The sequence below is a fragment of the Mustela lutreola genome, chromosome 6, assembly GCF_030435805.1.
Source record: "Mustela lutreola isolate mMusLut2 chromosome 6, mMusLut2.pri, whole genome shotgun sequence".
NCBI classification, from domain to species: domain Eukaryota; kingdom Metazoa; phylum Chordata; class Mammalia; order Carnivora; family Mustelidae; genus Mustela; species Mustela lutreola.
Window position 1 is genome coordinate 53,364,017 of NC_081295.1, and position 22,042 is coordinate 53,386,058.

At 40.1% G+C, this 22,042-nt stretch overlaps 1 protein-coding gene across 3 annotated transcripts in view; it reads left to right on the top strand.

Annotated features, from left to right (window-relative positions):
• Positions 1-22,042, top strand: part of FILIP1 (filamin A interacting protein 1) — a 227,904-nt gene that overhangs the window by 195,778 nt on the left and 10,084 nt on the right. For 2 of the 3 annotated variants that reach the window (XM_059177256.1, XM_059177258.1), the window contains 2 exons: positions 8,373-11,178; positions 14,092-14,432. In XM_059177256.1, the coding sequence (XP_059033239.1) occupies positions 8,373-11,178; positions 14,092-14,298 (3,013 nt within the window). In that variant the 3' untranslated portion in view covers positions 14,299-14,432. Of the gene's footprint in view, positions 1-8,372; positions 11,179-14,091; positions 14,433-22,042 lie in introns of those variants that run through there. The other variant, XM_059177257.1, reaches the window with a different exon arrangement.

Below are 22,042 nucleotides of genomic sequence, written 5' to 3' on the forward strand. Positions count from 1 at the left end.
AAATTCACCTATCTTTTTATTAATGATCGGAGTCATTTCGCCATTGACACAATGCTAGGTATAAGTTGGCATCAGTTGGATAACAAACCAGAGTCCAAGGAAGATCTTGACAATTCCAGAAGGACAGGCTGACATAGCAAGATGAAGTTAACCTAAACAAAAACAAAGTCTTGCAAATTTGATGTGTTCAAGTAATATCTATTCGAAGAATGGCACTGTTGTTAAAAGCATTTTGTTGGTTGTCGAACAGATCTGGTTCAAAATCCCAACCTATGCCTTCTCAATCCTTTCTCTTTGATTAAGTCAAATAACTTGTGTTATTTATAAAATGGTACAGTAATGCCTTGCTCAAAGTGTTGTGGTGAAAATGAGGTGAAATAATAAAGTACTTAACATGCTGCCTAAGATGCAATAGGTAGTTGGTAAATAAGTTTTTTTTTTTTTTCTGAAAGACTTGGTAACCTTTATTTTCGGCATCTTGAAATAATACTAGAACTAGAGGTTTTCTAGTACTTGAAACATGTCTTCCCCAGAACATTTTCCTATCAGGTTCCCCAACCCCAGCTGAAAGTGTTAGCCCTCTTCTCTAGCTTTCCTATCTTTCTGCCTTAAGATTAATAATCTATTTTATATTTTCTATTACATTTTAAGTCACTCTCTTATATTTGTTTACAACCTTTCTCCCTTAATCTGACATTTGGAATACTTTCTAGGGCCTCTCATTTATTTATTTAATTTTTTAAAAGATTTTATTTATTTGGTGGGGAGAGAGAGAGCATGAGGTGGGGGGGGCGGTGGTAGTGAGGAGGAGCAGAGGGAGGGGGAAAAGCAGGTTCCTTGTTGAGCAGGGAGCCCGATGCTGATGCCAGGCTCAATCCCAGGACCCTGGGATCATGACCTGAGAGGAAGGCAGAGGCATAACCCACTGAGCACCCAGCTGCCCTATCTAGGGCCTTTTATATTCATTTCATCACCACATTTTTTATTGAGATACAATATACATATAACAAAATTCACCAATTTTAATGACCCAAATTGATGCATCTTGATTTATCTATGTAACCACAAACAATTATAGAACATTTGAATCTACACTTTTAAAGTCTTTTTCTAGTTGAAAATAATTGAAATTTCTAAACATTTGTAAAGGATAAATTTACAAATTAAAAAATAGAGCTTTATTCAGCATGAAAGGAGAAATGAGGAATACACTTAAGAATAGTTATTTAGAAAGGCAATAGAATTCTGAAAATCTGTCAGATCATTTCCTTGTCTTCCTTTCATCCTTTAAGCAGGATAAGATGCTTGTTGAAAATTAAGAACTTGCCAAGAATAAATTTGATTTCAGGATGCTTAGGGTTCTGCCTGAATCTGCGATGAGAATCAGGGTACTAATTCATCTTAGTCTTGGTCTTGTGGTTTGTTTCCTTTTTATGCTAATCTGCTTAGAATCAGAGCGTGGTTGAAGAAAGGCAAGATGGGCAGAGAGGAGGTAATAAGACCAGTTGGCACGAACAACACCCACACCTTCTTATTCTGCTCCTTAAATAGCATAATTACATGGCAACGGGGTCCAGTAATGTAGGCAAATTAATTGTTTAAAGCACAAAGTAAAATTTTAACCATTGGGATATTGTTTGAAAAAAGGAGACACAATATGCCACAGTCATTATGTATTGTGACTAATTACATGATAGTACTTCTGAATTCTCATTTGATGTAAAAATGAGGATTTCTAGATAGAGGGGAAGGAAAAAAAGGCCCACCTGAAGTAGAAGGGTAAAGTGACGAGGGAGGGAGGGACCTAAATGGATACAAGTGCCCCCTTCCTTTGGCACGCCAGTGTCGTTCCATGGGTCTCTCCTGGTGTATCTTTCTCCTCTTCTCTCTCTTGCCAGGCCTTCACTAGCTCCTCCTCATTCTTTTTACCTCTTATTTCTGGGCATTTCCCAAAGAGTTGGCTCTATCCTTTCCTTTTTCTTTCTCTCTCTCTAGTTTCTCCTTTGGAGATCAAAATTATTTCCATGTGTAAGGCAATATCACCACCCCCACCTTATTGAAATGAAAATCCAGGAATTACCAAGCTTTAGCAAGGTAAAGTTTCTGTGTAGGTAGGAATGGTTGACAAAACAGTCTCAGGATCTCCTGTAACTTTTCTTTCTTCCTGAGACTTCTCTTGCTTTAATTACTACCATTCTTCCCACTAGACCCCAGATGTACACTGCCTCAACATTAGAGTTCTGGTCCTGCTGTGGGTAAAATACCCTCTCTTGTTTCTCTGTAGCCAAGGTTGGGATATTTTCTTAAAAAGAACTAAAACCGTAAGACACTTCCAATCTCACCAAACAAACCGAAGGTTGCTAGGAGTTGAGGGGGTAGGGATAGGGTAGCTGGGTTATGGACATTGGAGAGGGCATGTGCTATGGTGAGTGCTGTGAAATGTGTAAGCCTGATGATTCACAGACCTGTACCCCTGGGGCAAATAATATATGTTAAGTAAATAAATAAATAAAACTAAAACCAGCAAACAAAACAAAAAACAAAAGGATGTTAAAACCTATGAGAGAAACACAAAAACTTTACTTCAGCCTGGTGTACAAAATATTATTTAGGGTTCCAATTTTCCCAGAGGCCCTTCATGGGATATCTAGACGTTGGTCATCATCCAGTATGAAAGATAAACATATTGTAAGAGAGACCTTCCCAGTCCACACAGAGAGGGCTCCGTCTCTGTTTTGGTTTCCACTTAGGAGATACACTTCTTCTCCAGGAGACTGCTGACTGGAAAGACCACAGTTTTCAAGAGAGGCCACTGCTCACTAGACCAGAGCCTCTTATTGTCTAATGACCCCTAGTAATATCAAATTGCTGGCCTTGTAACAACCACAATATCCATTTAACAAAAATTTATAACCAGCATTGTGAGGGATTTCAGTTCACACATCTCTGTGTAAGATGACTTGAGCTCTATTTCTACCTCAAGATTATTTATTTGTTCTTTCTTTCATTTATCCATCAGTCACTATATTTTGAGCACTTCCTATTTGTCAGGCATTGTGCTATGGGGCAAACAAGACAAACATGGCACGTATCCTCATGCAACTTGTGTTAACAAGGGTCATCAGGCATTACAAAATTGTAAGTTGAGGGGCACCTGACTGGCTCAGTGGGAAGAGCACGTGACTCTTGATCTCAGGGTTGTGAGTTTGAGTCCCTTGGTGGGTGTAGAGATTACTTACAAATAAAATCTTTTTAAAAATGTGTAAGTTGATTAGTCTTATAAAGGAGGACTTTAGGGTATTATGGGAGTCTATGAGCAGATCTAACTGAATCAGGTTGGTCACGAAGACTTCTGTAGGAAGTGACATTTAATTGAAACTTGAAGGATAAAATCAGCCAGATATATTCAGGTGTGTGTGCCAGAGTGAAAGGAAGAGCAGGTAGGAAATACCAGGGAGAAGGCACAGCATATTTAAGGAATGTTAGCAGCTTAGATCAGAGAGGAAAGACTGACTTCAGTTGAACCTGCCAAGGTGCTGAGGAATCCAATCATGCTAGGCCATGTTAAGGACTTTTCGCCTCTATTCTTAGAGCAACAAGAAGGCATGGAGAGCCAGGATTCCATTACAACTTATGATTATATTCGAATTTGGGTAAGAGTAAGTAATAATAATAATAATTATAACTTAAAAATAGCTGAAACTACGCTCAGCATGGGTCAGGCACTGTTTAAGTGCTTTCCATATATTAAGTAACATGCATCTCACACAAACCCTATCAACTAGGTACTATTTTGATGCCCAATTTATAAGTGAGGAAAGTGAGATATAGTGATATCTCATATTATGTAACTCATCCAAGATCACACAGCTCACAGGTGGCAGGGCTTGTGAGGAAACCTATTAAGAAGCTTTTGCAGAATTATCAGCAAAAGACACTCGGGTCTTGGATGGAAGTAAATGACAGTGGGGATCATTAGGGATGGCCTTAAGATATAAAAGAGCTGTACAATTTATAGGATTTACATCAAAAGTACTACATTTCCAACGTTTGGTATACTTAAAAATTATCTCATTATGGAAAGAACATTTAACATGAGATCTACCCTCTTAACAAATTTTTAAGTGTACAATACAGTTTTTATTAAATATGGCCAAACACTTTTTAACTTGATTATGTTGCTGTCAGTTACCTCAATTTTCTACCATGACTCTTTCTCATCAGTTTTTCCCATTCCCGTCAAAGGTATTATCTGTAATTCTGCAGACCGAAAGCTTCAAAGTAATTTTTTTCTATTTCTCTCTCCTTTTTTCCTAGCGAGTGAACAGTCACAAATCCCATGCCAGTTGCCTTTGGCAAAATCCTCACAATTCATCCCATCCTTCCCATCGCCAATGTCTTGCCTATAGGCATTTTAAGTGCAAGTCTTCTTGCTCAGAAGGATCTCAGCAGGCTGTCCTGACTGAGTCACACAGTTTTACCTCGTTTCTCCATCTAATCTTCAGCTAAACCAAAGCTGTAACTGAATTTTAAGAGAATGCAGAGAAAGAGGGGCGCCTGGGTGGCTCAGTGGGTTAAGGCCTCTGCCTTTGGCTCGGGTCATGACCCCAGGGTCTTGGGATTGAGCCCCACATCGGGTTCTCTGCTCAGCAGGGAGCCTGCTTCTCCCACCTCTCTCTCTGCCTGCCTCTCTGCCTATTTGGGATCTCTGTCTGTCAAATAAATAAATAAAATCTTTAAAAAAAAAAAAAAAAAAAAAAGAGAGAGAGAGAGAATGCAGAGAATGGACTGTGTATTGCTGTTGGATCCACTTTAAGAGATGGGAACAATTTAAGAAGTGATAGAAGGGGGAAGGGGAGAGCTTAAGGGACAGAGGAAAGGAGGGGGGAATACTCACAGCTAGGAGGACCTGAGAAATGTAGTTTCTGGGAAGCCAAATTCCTGCCCTGGTCACAGGATTTCCTACTCATGAGAAAGCCTTCGATTTTTCTCTGGTTGAAACATTAGTACCTCAGGTTTTACTACCAAAGACAAGTTACAGACATGAAAATATTTACAGATTCAACACAAAAAGCACTGGACAGACTTTTCAGATATCTACTCTCTAGTTCTTAACATTTATTTTTGTGTTTTTGACATCCACATATTGAGTCTATACATCAGTCACTTTACTTCTACTATTTTGAATTTGAGAACAATCCGGTGAGGTAGGTGTTAACATCCTTCTCTTTGTAAGTAAAAAAAACTGAGGGTCGGAGAGTTTTGGGAAGTGGCCAGAGGTTACAGTTGGAACATGAGAGACAGAGGTACAGCTATGTCTGACCCCAAAGCCCATGTTTTAGGCACTCCAGCCCACTGTCTGTAATAGCATGGAGGCATAAGGTATTTAAAGAAATTGTTTTAGAAATTTTAACATTTTGGGATGCCTGGGTGGCTCAGTGTTAAGCATCTGCCTTTGGCTCAGGTCATGATCCTGGGTCCTGGGATCTAGCCCCTCATAGGGCTCCCTGCTCAGCAGGGTATCTGCTTCTCCCTCTCCCACTCTCCCTGCTGGTGTTCTCTCTCTCACTGTGTTTCTGTCAAGTAAATAAAATCTTAAAAAAAAAAAAAGAAAGAAAGAAAGAAATGTTAACATTTTAAGCCTGGAGTTGAAAGCACTGATGTTTTCAATGAATTCATCTCAGATAGTCTAGTTAAGGTTAAGGAATTTGAAAATATCCCTAAAGTCTCTCCTACTCTGTAGTTCAATGACATTATTTTAGTTGTTTTGACTTAAGTAAAAAGAAAAGATGATCAAGAAAAAGCCCTTTTCCACACATAAGAACCACACTTAATGAAACGATTATAACATTGCTCTTGTGAACCTGTAGGATTTGAAAACGATCTTTATCTTTTACTGGAGGAATAAAGTCATAATGGATTTTAGAAATTATGTATTTAGTTAATAGATGCTTAGATACAAGGGGAAGTTTGTAAAATTAAATTCCAGAAAAAAATTTAATGACATCACAAGAACATTTCTATAATAATTCTCTAACACCACAAATAGCTTCCATGTTTGTCCAGTCATTTCTTGCACAATGCAATGTGAGACTATTAGCTTCTATTTACTTGGCCAACAGCTAATATAGTCATAAATACAAAATAAATCATTCAGAATAACTAAGGTAGATAAGACAAAATATATTGAAAGAATAAAACATACTTAAAACAAATATGTATTGTTTATAACTTACTTCTCTGATAAACATATTGATATTAAAATGCATTCTTAGACTACAGAAAGGGAATGTGATTATTTCAACTCTGTTTTTACAGGTAACTGAAAATAACTATGAGAAATTGTTGCAAGTTATGAAGGAGAATGGGAGATACAGACTTCTGGTTATGGAATGAATAAGTCACGGGCATAAAAGGCACAGCATAGGGAATAGAGTCAGTGATGTTGTAATAGTGTTGGATGGTGGCAGATGGTAGCTACACTTGTGGTGAGCACAACACAATATTCAGAGTTGTTGAATCACTATGTTGTACACCTAAAATTAATCTAACTTTGTGTGTTGACTCTACTTCAATGAAAGAAATTGGTACAAGTTAACTGACCAACATAAAGATGGCGAGTAGTTACTCTGGAGTCTTTATATTTGTACTTTTTAATGCTATACATAAACACCATAGAGAAAATGTATTTCATACATGTGAAACATAATAATCCCTCTGGTATCCATATCTTTGCATTGATAATAACTCAGATTTCTTTCCTACCTAGTTTTCTTATTTACAAAATCATTTAGGGGCACCTGGGTGGCTCAGTCAGTTAAGAGTCTGCTTTCGGCTCAGGTCATGATTCCAGGGTCCTGGGATTGAGCCCCTCATCGGGTTCCCTGCTCAGTGGAGAGCCAGCTTCTCCCTCTCCCTCTGCCGCTCCCCCTAGTTGTGCAGTACCTCTGTGTGTGTGTCAAATAAATAAATAAAATCTTTAAAAAATAAAAAATTCATTTAAAATAAATTTTAAAAATTATTTTACATTTCTTTTTCTTCATTTATTTTAAATTCTGTGCTGGTTCTTCATTAGCTGAAGTTAGTTTATGCAGATCAGCTTTCTATCAGAAAGTTTGCCTTGCTTTGTCCCTCGGTGATAATTGCCTACAAAATTTAAAAAATCCCAAGTTCTTTTTTTTTTTTTAAGATTTTATTTATTTGACAGAGAGAGAGAGTAGGCAGAGAGGCAGGCAGAGAGAGAGGAGGAAGCAGGCTCCCTGCTGAGCAGAGAGCCCGATGCAGGACTGGATCCCAGGACCCTGGGATCATGGCCTGAGCGTAAGACAGAGGCTTTAACCCATGGAGCCACCCAGGCGCCCCTCCAAGTACTTTTTTTTCTGCACCCGCCCTTTCATTTAAAATAAAATGATCCTTGAAAATAATAAGATGCAGAGGTGAGAAGCAAGGATCCCAGAGCCCTACTGCCTGAGTTTGAATGCCAACACTGCCACTTCCTGATGGTGGGTCCCATGCAAGTACAGTTTCTCACGTTCCTTCTCAGGATGGCAGTAGCAGTACATGTCTCACAGGATTGCTATGAAGAAAAAATAAACGCATTACACACATAGTGCCTGGAATACAGAAAACACTATTTAAATAGTCTTTTGTTATTGCACAACCTAAGTGTTACCCAATGTGTTATTGAAGTATAATATATTTGCAGAAAGACACTCATAAGAGTTCAACTTACTGAAATGTAATGGGCTGACCAAGCCTTTGTAAACAGCACATAAATCATGAAACAGAAACTAGTACCTGAATAGTACGGAAACTAGTCCTCTTCATACCCACTTCTGGTCACTACCCCTCCCTAAGGGTAATCAGTACCCTGACTTCTGATTAATTTCATTAATACTACCCGTTAAGCCTCGATATTGAAGCAGTTAATAGGTATTTACTGTAATAGTTAATAGGTATTTATGGTATTTACTGTAATAACATTTCATTTTTAAAATTTTTTTTAAAATTTTAAAAATTAAAACATTTTTAAAATTTTAAAAATATTTTATTTATTTATTTGACAGAGAGAGATAGTGAGAGAGGGAACACAAGTAGGGGGAGTGGGAGAGAGAGAAGCAGGCTCCCCGCTGAGCAGGGAGCCTGATGTGGGACTTGATCCCAGGACCCAGGGATCATGACCTGAGCCAAAGACAGACGCTCAACAGCTGAGCCACCCCGGCGCCCCTGACATTTCATTTTTATTTATTATCCAAGACAAACGTACTTGCTGGTGAAACTTTTAATATGTATAACAATAAATATACACAAATGTAATACATGACATATATAATATAATAACATATAATGTTTTAATATATTTTGTTTCCTAGACTGAAAAAGCTCCTTGAACAAGAAAAGGCTTACCAAGCCCGAAAAGAAAAGGAAAATGCTAAGCGGCTCAATAAACTGAGAGATGAGCTTGTGAAACTCAAGTCCTTTGCACTCATGCTGGTGGATGAAAGGCAAATGCATATTGAGCAACTTGGCCTCCAGAGCCAGAAAGTACAGGATCTTACTCAGAAACTGAGGGAAGAAGAAGAAAAGCTCAAAGCCGTCACCTCCAAATCTAAAGAAGACAGGCAGAAACTGCTCAAGTTAGAAGTGGATTTTGAACACAAGTCCTCGAGGTTTTCCCAAGAGCATGAAGAGATGAATGCGAAGTTGGCTAATCAAGAGTCTCACAACAGGCAACTTAGGCTCAAGCTGGTCGGCTTAACTCAGAGAATCGAGGAGTTGGAAGAGACCAACAAAAACCTCCAAAAGGCAGAGGAAGAACTTCAGGAATTAAGAGATAAAATTGCCAAAGGGGAATGCGGCAATTCTAGCCTGATGGCAGAAGTGGAAAATCTCCGAAAACGTGTGCTCGAAATGGAGGGTAAAGACGAGGAGATCACTAAAACTGAAACTCAGTGCCGGGAACTGCGAAAGAAGCTGCAGGAGGAGGAGCACCATAGCCGGGAGCTCAAACTGGAAGTGGAGAAATTACAGAAGAGAATGTCTGAACTGGAGAAGCTGGAGGAAGCATTTAGCAAGAGTAAATCTGAGTGCAGCCAGCTACATGTAAATCTGGAGAAAGAGAAGAACTTAACCAAAGACCTGTTGAATGAACTGGAGGTGGTCAAGAGTCGAGTTAAAGAACTGGAATGTTCTGAAAGTCGATTGGAAAAGGCTGAATTAAGTCTCAAAGATGATCTTACAAAGTTGAAGTCATTCACTGTGATGCTGGTTGATGAAAGGAAAAATATGATGGAAAAAATAAAGCAAGAGGAGAGAAAAGTAGACGGACTGAATAAAAATTTTAAGGTGGAACAAGGAAAGGTTATGGATGTAACTGAGAAACTAATTGAAGAAAGCAAGAAGCTTTTGAAACTGAAATCTGAAATGGAGGAAAAGGTATACAATTTGACGAAAGAAAGAGATGAGTTAATAGGTAAACTGAAGAGTGAAGAAGAAAAATCCTCTGAATTAAGCTGCAGTGTTGACTTATTAAAGAAGAGACTTGATGGGATAGAGGAAGTGGAAAGAGAAATAACAAGAGGAAGGTCTTGGAAAGGGTCTGAGCTCACCTGCCCAGAAGATAACAAGATAAAGGAACTGACACTGGAAATTGAGAGACTGAAGAAACGCCTCCAACAACTGGAGGTGGTTGAGGGGGATTTAATGAAGACAGAGGATGAGTACGATCAGTTGGAGCAGAAATTTAGAACTGAGCAGGACAAGGCCAATTTCCTCTCTCAACAACTGGAGGAGATAAAGCACCAGATCGCCAAGAATAAGGCAATCGAGAAAGGTGAGGTGGTGAGTCAGGAAGCAGAGCTGAGACACAGGTTCCGGTTAGAAGAAGCTAAAAGTCGAGACCTAAAAGCCGAAGTCCAAGCTCTTAAAGAGAAGATTCATGAATTAATGAACAAAGAAGATCAGCTTTCTCAATTGCAAGTGGATTATTCTGTCCTTCAACAAAGGTTTATGGAAGAAGAAAATAAGAACAAAAACATGGGGCAGGAGGTCCTCAATCTGACCAAAGAGTTGGAGCTTTCTAAACGGTATAGCCGAGCTCTTAGACCCAGTATGAATGGAAGAAGAATGGTGGATATTCCAGTGACATCGACTGGAGTGCAGACAGATGCTGTCAGCAGTGAGGCAGCCGAGGAAGAAACACCAGCAGTATTTATACGGAAATCCTTCCAAGAAGAAAATCATATCATGAGTAACCTTCGACAGGTGGGATTGAAGAAACCTATGGAACGATCCTCTGTTCTAGACAGATATCCTCCAGCAGCAAATGAGCTCACTATGAGAAAGTCTTGGATTCCATGGATGAGAAAAAGGGAAAATGGGCCCCCAATCACTCATGAGAAAGGGCCTCGAACAAATGCTAGTCCAGGGCACCCAGGAGAGCTGGTCCTTTCGCCAAAGCAAGGCCAGCCTCTGCATATTCGAGTGACACCAGACCATGAGAATAGTACGGCAACTTTGGAAATAACCAGCCCGACATCTGAAGAATTTTTTTCTAGTACCACGGTCATTCCTACCTTAGGGAATCAGAAACCAAGGATAACCATTATTCCGTCACCAAATATTATGGCTCAAAAACCAAAAAGTGGAGATGCTACTCTTGGCACAGAACGAGCCATGTCCCCAGTCACGATTACTACATTTTCTAGAGAGAAGACCCCAGAAGGCGGAAGAGGTATGTTTGCAGACAGGCCCACATCCCCCATTCAGATAATGACGGTATCTACATCGGCAGCACCAGCTGAGATGGGAGTCTCTCCAGAATCCCAGGAAATGCCCATGGGAAGGACTGTCCTCAAAGTCACCCCAGAAAAACAGACTGCTCCAACTCCACTACGGAAATATAACTCCAATGCCAATATCATAACCACGGAAGACAATAAAATTCACATTCATTTAGGTTCTCAGTTTAAACGATCCCCTGGGACTTCGGCTGAAGGAGCTAGTCCAGTTATTACTGTCCGACCTGTTAATGTGACAGCTGAAAAGGAGGTTTCCACTGGCACTGTCCTTCGCTCTCCTAGGAACCATCTCTCATCAAGGCCTGGCGCGAGCAAGGTGACGAGCACTATCACCATAACACCGGTCACAAATTCATCTACTCGAGGAACCCAGTCAGTGGTGAGTAGAAGACGCTCTAAATTTTAGGCCCAGGGAGGGTGAAGTGAGAAGTGGGAATCACCCAGGGCTCGAAATGAAACAAAAGCACATGCCGCTAGCTCTGAGTCCACTAGCAGATATTTCCTAGAGGACAAGCTACACCAAAGAAATGACAATAAAAAAGTGGCCCAATATTTTAATAAATTGAACTAATTTGGAGTGAAATTTTTTTTCATGTAAATTATGGAGGCCCCCCAAATTCTTGCAAAGATGGCCTCTTCATAATGCCAACATATGCTAATAATCAGGCTTAAAGTTTAATTTTTATATTTAAAATAATTTTAAAAAGGAAGACTGAGAGAGATGGTCAATATGCAGGAAGAATGAAAGCTGCCTCTTGGCTTACATTTCTATACCCTAAAATATTCAATATCTTGTTGTGAATGGTCATAGCCATATTTTATTCCAAAAATAACATTAAAGTATTTTAATATTAAAACCTATTTTAATAGTATAAAATATGGGAGCTTATATGTCTAAATGCTACATTTTATTAATAGCATCTTGTAGAGAGCAAGTGCTGGATAAATATTTATTTAATAACCAACTGGAAGCCTAAATGAATGATTACAAAGTGTGCCCAAAGTATAAAAACCAGAGCTTTAAAATAAATTCTAGTTTTAAAGATACCTCCAGTGATTATCTTCATTTACTTGGGACAAATTGGTAAATTAAATTATAAAAGAATGTATACTATTTAGATTTTAATTGAAACCAGTAGACTAGAAATTATGATTCTTAGACTCTGAATAAATTCTGTAGCATGTATTAGACACTCTTAAGGACAGGAAGCTTCTTATTTAAGTATAGAAACTGTGGTTTATTTTCTCATACCCACAGTATAATTTACTTAAATTTTCTGTGTACCAACATAGATTTAAGACAGACTTCAAAGTGTGAGTTACTAATTTCTTTGCTAGTAAATCTTTTCGTTATTGGCCCAAAGGTGCTGAATAGCATTCAGAATTGCTCACAATTCTCAAACGGTTCAATATAATATTGCTTTTTAAGCAACAAAAGGCATAATTTGGTATGCGTGGTTATTTCTAATGATTTTTATAAAAACATGGTGGAGGTATAAGTTGTACCTTAGAGCAGATTTTCTGCTGAAACATCTTATTCCCATTTTAAGGGTCAGATCAAAATAGCTTTACTTACTTTAGTAACATTTTTCACTACTGATTAAACCCCATATACAAACAAGACTTCAAATAAGATTTATAAGGTCTAAAGGATGGCCACTTACTTCAGATATATCAGATTCCATAAAGTCAAGGATGACAAAAAGTTTAGGACATGTTTCTTAGAAATTGAATAGTGAGGCGAATTCATTTGTGCATTTATTCATTCAACATTTATTGTTTAGCTACACTCTGGGCACCGGGTTTGGTGCTGACTGCAAAAAGGACCTGTAGAATTGCCCTTAGCAGGAGAGGCAGGATTGAAACCTACCCAGTTGGAACCTACCCTCCAGTGGTCCTATGATAGAGGTGTATAAAAAGGAACCCCCCAGAGAAGGCTTCCCAGAGGAGGAAGTTTTCATAGATCAGGAGAGATTTTTTTTTTTTTTTGAGAAAGAAAGCAGAAGGAGTATGTAGAGAGAACAGTCTGTGCACAGGTATACAATGTGAAGGGGCCTGCCTTATTTGGGGAATAGTGAGCATTCCTACAGTGCTGCAGCTGTTGGGCGCAGAGACAAAATGCAAGAGCAGAAAATATAGCAGATTGGGGTCAGATATTGAAGAGAGGTGCATGGCTTATGAGATTGACCTTTAATCTCATAGGATGGACAAAGGACACGATTGAAAGGGCATTGATGAAAGATTTATGACTTGATTAATGTGTTAGAAACCTATGTCAATGAAAGAGTTTAAAACATAAATTGGAGGGCACAGAGGCTGAGGGTGGGGACACTGTTGCGATGTTTTAGGTTAGAGACGGGGTAGGCTTGAACGGTGGTAGTGAAAATGAGGACAGAGATGTATTGAAGATAGGATCAAAGAGTTCATGACAACCTGCATCTAGACAGTGGCTCTGGGGTTTGGGCCTGGCTGTATGGGTAGATAGGATGAGAATCGTAGAGGGACTACTGTTTGGGGAGAGGATAAGTCATGTCGGGGGCATTTGTATTTGAGATGCCTGAGAGACAGTGGGGATGTCTGGCAAGTAGTTGGAAATACACATGTGTATTCCAGAAGGTCATTGAAGGCTCGAGGTCCTGGGACTCAACAACACATGGGGTGACAACTGAGGCCATTCTCAGGGTGAATGTGGAAAACGAAGAGAGCTGAGAAGGGAGCATGGTGACACCCACTTTTAGAAGAAAGGCAAACTAGAACAAGGAGCCAACAAGAGATTGAATAGGAGTCATCAGAGATGGGAGGCGAATGGGTGAGACTCCAGTAAGAATGTGTCGCAGCCAGAGAGTTTTAGGAGAACTTCAAGAAGAAGGGTATGGCCAGCAGTGACAGGAAAAATGAGAAGAGTCTGGCATCATTAAGAGACGAAAGGAGAGCTGCTTCCTCTAAAGAAAGTAGAGATAATGTACGGGACAGTGGGAGTAAAGTTGCCTGAGTTGATGCCAGGTGGATGTGTTTTCTCTGTGAAATAGGAGTTAAGGTCACTTCCGGAAGGGTAGAGGAAGTAGGTCAGGGGCTGGAGAAGAGAAGGGGAATCCACTGGCTCAGATGTTTCAGGACAGGTAAGAGGAGGCAATCAGAGTGGATGAGATCCTGACTCCCAAGTTTTAACAATGTTAACTAGAGAGGTGCCCTCCATGGGCTTTCTGTCCACTGATGATGCTCAGACTGATGGCAAATCCAGGCGGAAACTCACTGACATCTCCCTTGTGTCTCTATATTTTCTCTCTTACAGTCAGGACAAGACGGGTCATCCCAGCGACCTACACCCACCCGCATTCCTATGTCAAAAGGTATGAAAGCAGGAAAGCCAGTAGTGGCAGCTCCAGGAGCAGGAAATCTGACCAAATTCGAGCCTCGAGCTGAGACTCAGTCTATGAAAATAGAGCTGAAGAAATCTGCAGCCGGCAGCGCTACCTCTCTTGGAGGGGGGAAGGGCTGAGGGCAGTGGCTGAGGGGGTATGTTGTGCAGACGCTACCGCTGCCGTGATCGCGGACCTTCGTCTGCTTGTGCCAACTCTTTACATGTACTAACTGCAGTTTTAAATATCTTGTTTATAAAATAATCCACTAATAGCCATGTGTCTTTCCTATTTTGTACATGTGTTCTGATGCTAGAGAACAGAACTAACTAGCAGAACTACTGCTTCGTTGAGGATGCTGGGCCTGAGGCGGGGCTGACTTCTAGTCCCATTTTTGCTTCTAGAAAGTGGACCCATCAGTTAAACTGCCTGAGCCTCGGTCTCTTTATGTCAGTAAGATATGGGGGCTGGATCTCATCCTCTCCAAAGCCGGATCCCATATTTCCTAATTGTAAATCAAATTTAATAGGCCTTGTTCCACAATAATTGATTTTTCAGAAATTCTATTATGAAATAGGAAATAGTTTAACAGTTGCCATTTGCCTCCATTAAATCCTGAATTTGCTTCATGTGCTGGAAAAAACATCTCCTAGCTATCACAGGGCCTGGACCTTTACAGTTTAGCAAAAACAAAAGCCTCTGGGATGCTTTCAGGAAAAAATGTGAATGTGAAATAAAATGGAAATGAAATATGGAATCCTAAAAACAGAGTTTTACTTATTTGTGTGTGTCTGTGTGTATTATAGAGGTTTTGGCCATCTCCAAAACACTCCCAGAATTTTATAGACAATAATTTTAGAACCATTAATGTCAAACTCATGCTCTATTCAAGTGTGCAATTGATTTAAATTGTGGAGCTGTTTGAATAGAGCTGCCAAATGATCCTTCTATCCATTACAGCCTCAATAGAGGTTAGGTTGTAATGGATAGAAAATAGAAGAAAGTAATTGTGATATATTAAAGCCAAGAAAAAAAAATGACAACATTCATAACTTAATTGAATTCAAATATTTTCCTCAGTTGAGCGTGGACTTTACTTGCAAATATAGAATGAGTTCATGAGTGTGTGTGTGTGTGTGTGTGTGTGTGGTGTGCCGTGGTGTGGTGTGGTATGGTACGGTGTGGTGAATTGAATTATTATTCCTGTCCATTTTACTTATATTTGTATCATTTTCATTAAAATCAAGCATGTTTTAATAAGCATGAAACTGTGAATGCAAAATGCCAGGTGTCTTTGTGAGATTAACCATGTTATTAAAGTAGACATTGTGCTTCCTGGTCAAATAACCACAAATGAGCTCAAGGCTAATAACCCACAACTTAGCATCTGAGGTCTCAAGTAGGCAGCACCCTTGTCAAAATTTTTAAGCCAACTGAGTAAATTTATAAAAATTCAATAACTACAAAGTTGCAGGTTGTTGTTTTTCCACTTCTGAATTGTGAGGGTTCTAAGACTATTTGGATAGGCCCTGCCTTTGATATGTGGGGAAAGATAGTTGTATTTTTTTTTTCCAAAGATGTATGACTCAGCTTTTTATCATCAAATCATCAAGCTTCATGATAAAGAGGCTCTTCCTTGAGTTGTTTCCATACCGGATTTCCTATCTCTTGTAGAATTTCGACTTCCGTTGTATATGGTGGCGGTGGATGCCTCGCAGAATTCATATTCTTTTCCATCAGGTCTCTATTGCCTACAGCTCATCAGTTCTCAGCATATGTATTAGGAGATGTTGACTAACCCTAGGAGACGTGCTATAATAATTGGATTTCAAGGTAGAAGGAGAGAGACTGGGAAAAAAAGATTTTATAAAATGTGATTTTGAACAAGTTTAAACAAGAGTCTTTCCATTTCCAATACTGACTTGTCTCTTTTTTAAAGGAAATTTTCCCATTTTGTAAAATACTCATCCATCCCTTGGAAAAACAAGGACATTCCCTGTTTTTCACACGCCTCCTTGGCATTGAGAGTATTTAGTGTTGCTGGGGTGTAACTCACTGTATGTGAACAAACAGTGTCAAAAGAACAAGCCTCTGTCTTCCTTCTGAGTCCACCTGTCGTTCTCCAGCGCCTTTTATCATGATTCTTGTCACTGCTGCGGTCTTTGGCTGTTCCCTGCTCACACCACGCTTATGTCGTTTCTGCCTGGAAGTCCACACCGTCTGCAGGGAGAGTGCTCTGAGGGGCTGAGCAGTGCGTGTGCAGGATGTTTATGCATCTGGAAGCTGGAAGAGAGCCACCTACAAAGTACAGCTGCTAAGAAAACTTGGCAGAACAACACATAGTCACTTTCCAGAAATGGTAAAGAGCGGCCATGGCAGTTTTTCTTTGTAATTTTAGAACCAACTCTATGTTTATTGGATAGCTTTGTTTTAAGCCACATATTAGAAATGAAATCCACTGGGGATAGGAAGTGGAAGATTTTTTAATTTTTATTTTTAAAATTTTATTTCTTTATCTGACAGAGATCACAAGTAGGCAGAGAGGCAGGCAGAGAGAGGGGGGGGAAGCAGGCTCCCTGTGGAGCAGAGAGCCCGATGTGGGGCTTGATCCCAGGACCTTGGGACCATGACCTGAGCCGAAGGCAGAGGTTTTAACTCACTGAGCCACCCAGGCGACCCAGGAAGTGGAAGATTAACTGCATTCTAATTCCAGCTTCTATTTGTCAAGATGTTTTCAAAATGCAGCTTGCTGTGCTTTTATAAGAGAGAATGAGATTAAAAGGTTAGAGTCTTCTCCCTGTCCTGGGACACAGTCGTGTAGTAAAAGGGCTCACCAAGGCTGTGGTGGACAGCTGCTGCTCAGGTCCTACCTGAGACAGGGGAGGAAGTGCCATTTCCACAGATTTCAATGGAATGGCTCCCCTTGGGGATTTGCAGGGCACAATCTGCCCAGCTACAGAGGAGGACCTGGGCTTCTCCTCCAGAGAATAATTTTCATGGGTTGACTACTTCAGCACACTGTGAGGGAGGCCATTTAGCATGCGTGGTATAAGAAATGTTCCTGTGTGGGACAACACCCTAAGGGTGTTTATCATTTCTTGAAAATGACCTTCCTGTATGGGTCACTTGCTTACACAGAGTCCTTCAGTTTCTACTGGCATTCTTACTATGTTTTCAGTGGGCAAGTGAATGGGTGGCTACTAGACTCTAGAGATGTTAGTGTATTCATTAAGGGTAGGCCTTATTAGATGTCTTACTCGAACGTCTTCAAGAAGGAAGGGAAGGAATGGCTTTGATGTGTAGTGTGGGAAGAGTGTAGCTTCAGGGAAGTGAAAACACGTCCAAGAATATGAGATGTACAAAGATTTGAATTTCTCATTCCCTCGTAGATTTGGAACACTGAGGAAAGCACGAGACTTTGCTGATCAGAAAAGCCCCAGGGGTATTAGATAAGAAGAATGCATTTACGTGGGAGGCTGGAGGGCAGAGAAAGGAAGAAGAGACCAGATGGGCACAGAGGGAGCTTCCCAGCAAACATGAACATACAATCCCAAAATTTCCTCAACCCAGATGAAGTTCAGTGTTTCCCTCCGACCACCTCCTCCAGGGTCTCATGATTAGTTATGTCCTTATCCTCGGCTGTTTCAATTTCTCCCTTTTATCTGCTACTTGCGCACAGGATATAAATATGCTTTGGATTCTTCCATTTGAGCACAGTTCCTCGATTAGCTGTGCAGTCCTCTATAATAGGTGCTGCCCGGATAAGCCAAGGACAGAACACTCGACCTTTTTTGCCTCTACTTCCATATTTCCATTTATTCTTAAACTTACTTTTAAAATTGTTATTAAAGTCATTCATATATGGAGTTAAACTATCAGCCAGCACTAAAAGAAAATGAAAACAGCTGTTTCTGATCTCACCCCTCTTTTCCCTCAGTCTGACTCCCTGGAGAAAATCATTCCTAACCCTTAACTCTTTCTTCTGGTATTTGTCTACATATTTCCAAAAAAAATTTTTTTCTTATCTTTCAATTATTTTTCGATCTTTATTTGTCGATCATTATGGTTTTTGTTTATTTTTTTAAGATTTTATTTATTTATTTGAGACAGAGAGAGAGGGAGAGGGGAGGGACTGAGGGAGAGAGAGAAGCAGAGCAGGAAGTCTGACCTGGGGCTCTATCCGTGGGGCTCAATCCCAGTACCCTAAGGTTATGACCTAAGCCAAAGGCAGACACTTAACCAACTGAGACGCCCAGGTACTCCTTTCCATTTTGTCTTGACGGTTGAAGAAATTTAAATATTGTTTCCTGTGAAGAAATTTAAATATTGTTCCCTGTTGGGGTGCCTGGATGGCTCAGTTGGTGGAGCTCACAACTCTTATTTTTTTTTTTTTCTTTAAAGATTTTATTTATTTATTTGATGGACAGAGACCACAAGCAGGCAGAGAAACAGGCAGAGAGGGGGGGGGAGGCGGGCTCCCTGCTGAGCAGAGAGTCCAGTATGGGGTTTGATCCCAGGACACTGGGATCATGACCTGAGCCAAAGGCAGAGGCTTTAACCCACTGAACCATTCAGGTGCCCTGGAGCTCACGACTCTTAATCTTAGGATTGTGTGTTTGAGGCCACAGAGATTACTTAAAAATAAAATCTTAAAAAAATATTGTTCCTGCTGAGCCAAATAGTTTACTATGTGTTCCCTTCCTCTTACATTTTTCACCCTTCAATAGGATAATTATGTTAATTTTTCATCTGCTTGGCTTTCTATGTATGTATCTTTATTTTTTTTCCAAATGCTCTAAGAGATCTGCCAAACACTTATCAGTAATTTTTCCAAACACTTCATATTTTTACCTGGAGGCTTTCTTGGTTTAGTCCCTTAGTTTCCTACGTTAGCCCTCTGCTTCCCTACTTAGTCTGGACTGGTAATGCTCTAGGCCAGGTAAGGCTCTTGTCCTATTGTTCTTTTGCCTAAGTTGAATCCTCTGTTTCCCAGGTTTCCTCTTCTACTTCTTTTGCTTACATGCCTGTCTGTCTGCATATCAATCTATCTCCTGAAGTACATTTGACCCTTGGATAACACGGGAGTTTATGGTGCTGATCCCCAGTGAAGTGTAACTTTTGACTTCCCCAAAACTTAACTAGTAACAGCCTATAGTTGACTGGAAGCCTTACCAATTGCATAAACAGTCAATTAACACATACTTCATATGTTACAAGTATTATATATTGCATTCTTACAGTAAAGTAAGCTAGAGACAAGAAAATATTAAGAAAATCACAAGGAAGATAAAATACATTTATAGTACTATACTGCATTTATTGAAAACAATCCGCATATAAATGGACCTGAACAGCTCAAACTTACATTGATCAAGGGTCAACTATACATCTCCCAGTAGTCTCTATCGAAAAAAATCCTTTGGTAACTTTCTTGAGGTGGACTACATGTATTCTGGGAATAGATCAAAGGAAGTGGGATGGAGAATATCATGATAAAATGTACAAATATTTTTATTCCCCTGCATTTAGTCTATGCTGTCCATTTGTATGTTTAGGTCTAGAACTGTTTAGGTCAGGTTTTTTGTTTTTTGTTTTCTTTTTTTGTTTGCTTTTTTCCTGGAATAATAAACCTTGGGTCTCTGGTAAGGGTGACTATGACTTCTAATCTCTTTTGGTTTTCCTTTGACCTCTCTGACCATTCTACTTGGTCTCCCTTGTTGACTCCTTATTTTATGCATAAAACCTAATGGTCACTGTTCCCCTCTTCTCTACCATTTACCTACACTACTTGCTCATTCTGGTCATTTTATGCACTCCTATGGCTTCAGTTATCACCCATATGTTGATGGCTACCAACCTTCTATCTCCAAATGCATATCCAACTTTGTACTGTGTATCTCCAACTTAACTTGTCTAAAACCAATTCTCAACACTTCCTCCAACTCTCCTCTTCCCCCTGTATCTCAGCAGGGGTTATCCTGATCCACCCAATCACCCAGGAAAGAAGCTTGGTAGTCATTTTAGACTTCTCCTCCTCCCTCACCTGTCAAGTCAACTCATTGAGCAAGTCTCATAGTCGAACCCCTTAACGCTGAACCCACATATCCATTTCCCTTGCTACTGACTGAGTTGAAGTTTTAGTTACTTCTCATCTGGATTAGTTCAATATGCCCCCTGACTGGTCTCATAATCTCAGCCTCAAAACTCTGATTCGTTTTTCATTTTGTTTTCCAAAGTTCAAGTTGATTGTGTCACTCCTCTATCTGAGTACCTTCCAAAGTTTCCTCATTACCTGCAGGAATGTGACTGAGCTCTCTCCCTCCCTGCTCTTTGAGCATCTCTCCCCTTCCCTTTTCCCTGCCTGGACTCCTAACCCCCATGTGGACTGAATGGCTCACATACCAGGCCAGGCCACATTTCCTTGACTTGTTCGCTTTGTCCCTTCTCCCTACTTTTCCTTCTGGTGGTTGTATTTGTCTCTGTTTAAAATTTCTTTTAAAAACATTGCTTCTACTAGACAAGCCATTATTTCATAATCTAACCTGGGGTTTAAAGCTTGTGTGCTGCTGTAAAAAACTTGGCACTCACTGTAGAGAAAGAAAACCAGAAGCTGAAGGATGGTTCGATGCTGTAGAATAAAGAAATATTCTAACTTCTCACTTCCTCCCTTTGTCTGCAACTCAAACCTGTGAGAATGATGTGGAGGGTCCTGACAAATCATGTGTGGGAACATGGAAATAAAGAGATGGTAAAATGAGAGGAAATTAATGTATTGCCATTCTGGATAGCGTATGTTTCATCTTTCCCGTCAAATGTACTATTGGTCCATAATATGTGCAGAATAGCCAGGTATCCTGAACTGAGGAAATGTCACATGTCATGGCACATGTGGAAAGCTAAGGGGAACTGAGAGCTTTCTGTGACATACAAACATAACTGAATGAATTCTGAATAGCTCTTTCCTCACCCTCTCTAATTCTCCCAGAGGAACATGAAAGACACTTCTGGAGAGAGTCATTTGTCTTGAAGGAACTTCTAAAATAGGTCAGGGGGCCTCTGGGTGGCTCAGTTGGCTAAATGTCTGACTCCTGATTTTGGCTCAAGTCAAGATCTCAAGGATCTCAGAGATTGAGCCCTGAATCGAACTTCATGCTCAGTGCAGAGTTAGCTTGAGATTCTTTGTCTCTGCAGCACCCCACCCACTCACACTCTCTCTCTCTCTCTCAAATAAATACAGTCTTTTTTAAAAAAAATAGGTCAGGAGATGCTCTTGTTTTAAAAAAACCAAACAATAGGGGCACCTGGGTGGCTCAGTCATTAGGCATCTGCCTTTGGCTCGGGTCATGATCACACGGTCCTTGGATCTAGCCCCTCATCGGGCTCCCTGCTCAGCGGGAGAGTCTGCTTCTCCCTCTCTCACTTCCCCTGCTTGTGTTCCCTCTCTTGCCATCTCTCTTTCTCTCTCTCTCTCTCTGTCAAATAAATAAATAAATAAATAGCAACAACAACAAAAAAAACAAACCACACCGCCAAAAAGCAGGATTCAGATTTAAGATCAATAGTAAGGTGACTATCCAGAGAAAGTAGATTGCTGAACAATGGCCTAGTTCTACATAAGCTAGAACTGAAAACCAGGAGACCAGAGTAAGGTGTGAAAACTTTGGCAAATTGCCTTACTTTGGCTTATGGTTTAGCATTTAGTTGTAACCTTTTATGATTCTGGCATTCCTCCTTATAGTCAGATGATAGGCTTCACTACTAAGCAAGCAACCTAAAACATTCTACCGTAACACTTTCCCTAAGACTAGTAAATAATAGCTTATCTGGTAAATGTAATTTTTTCCTCTCTACATGTGATAATGTTGTGATGCATGATGGCCAGAA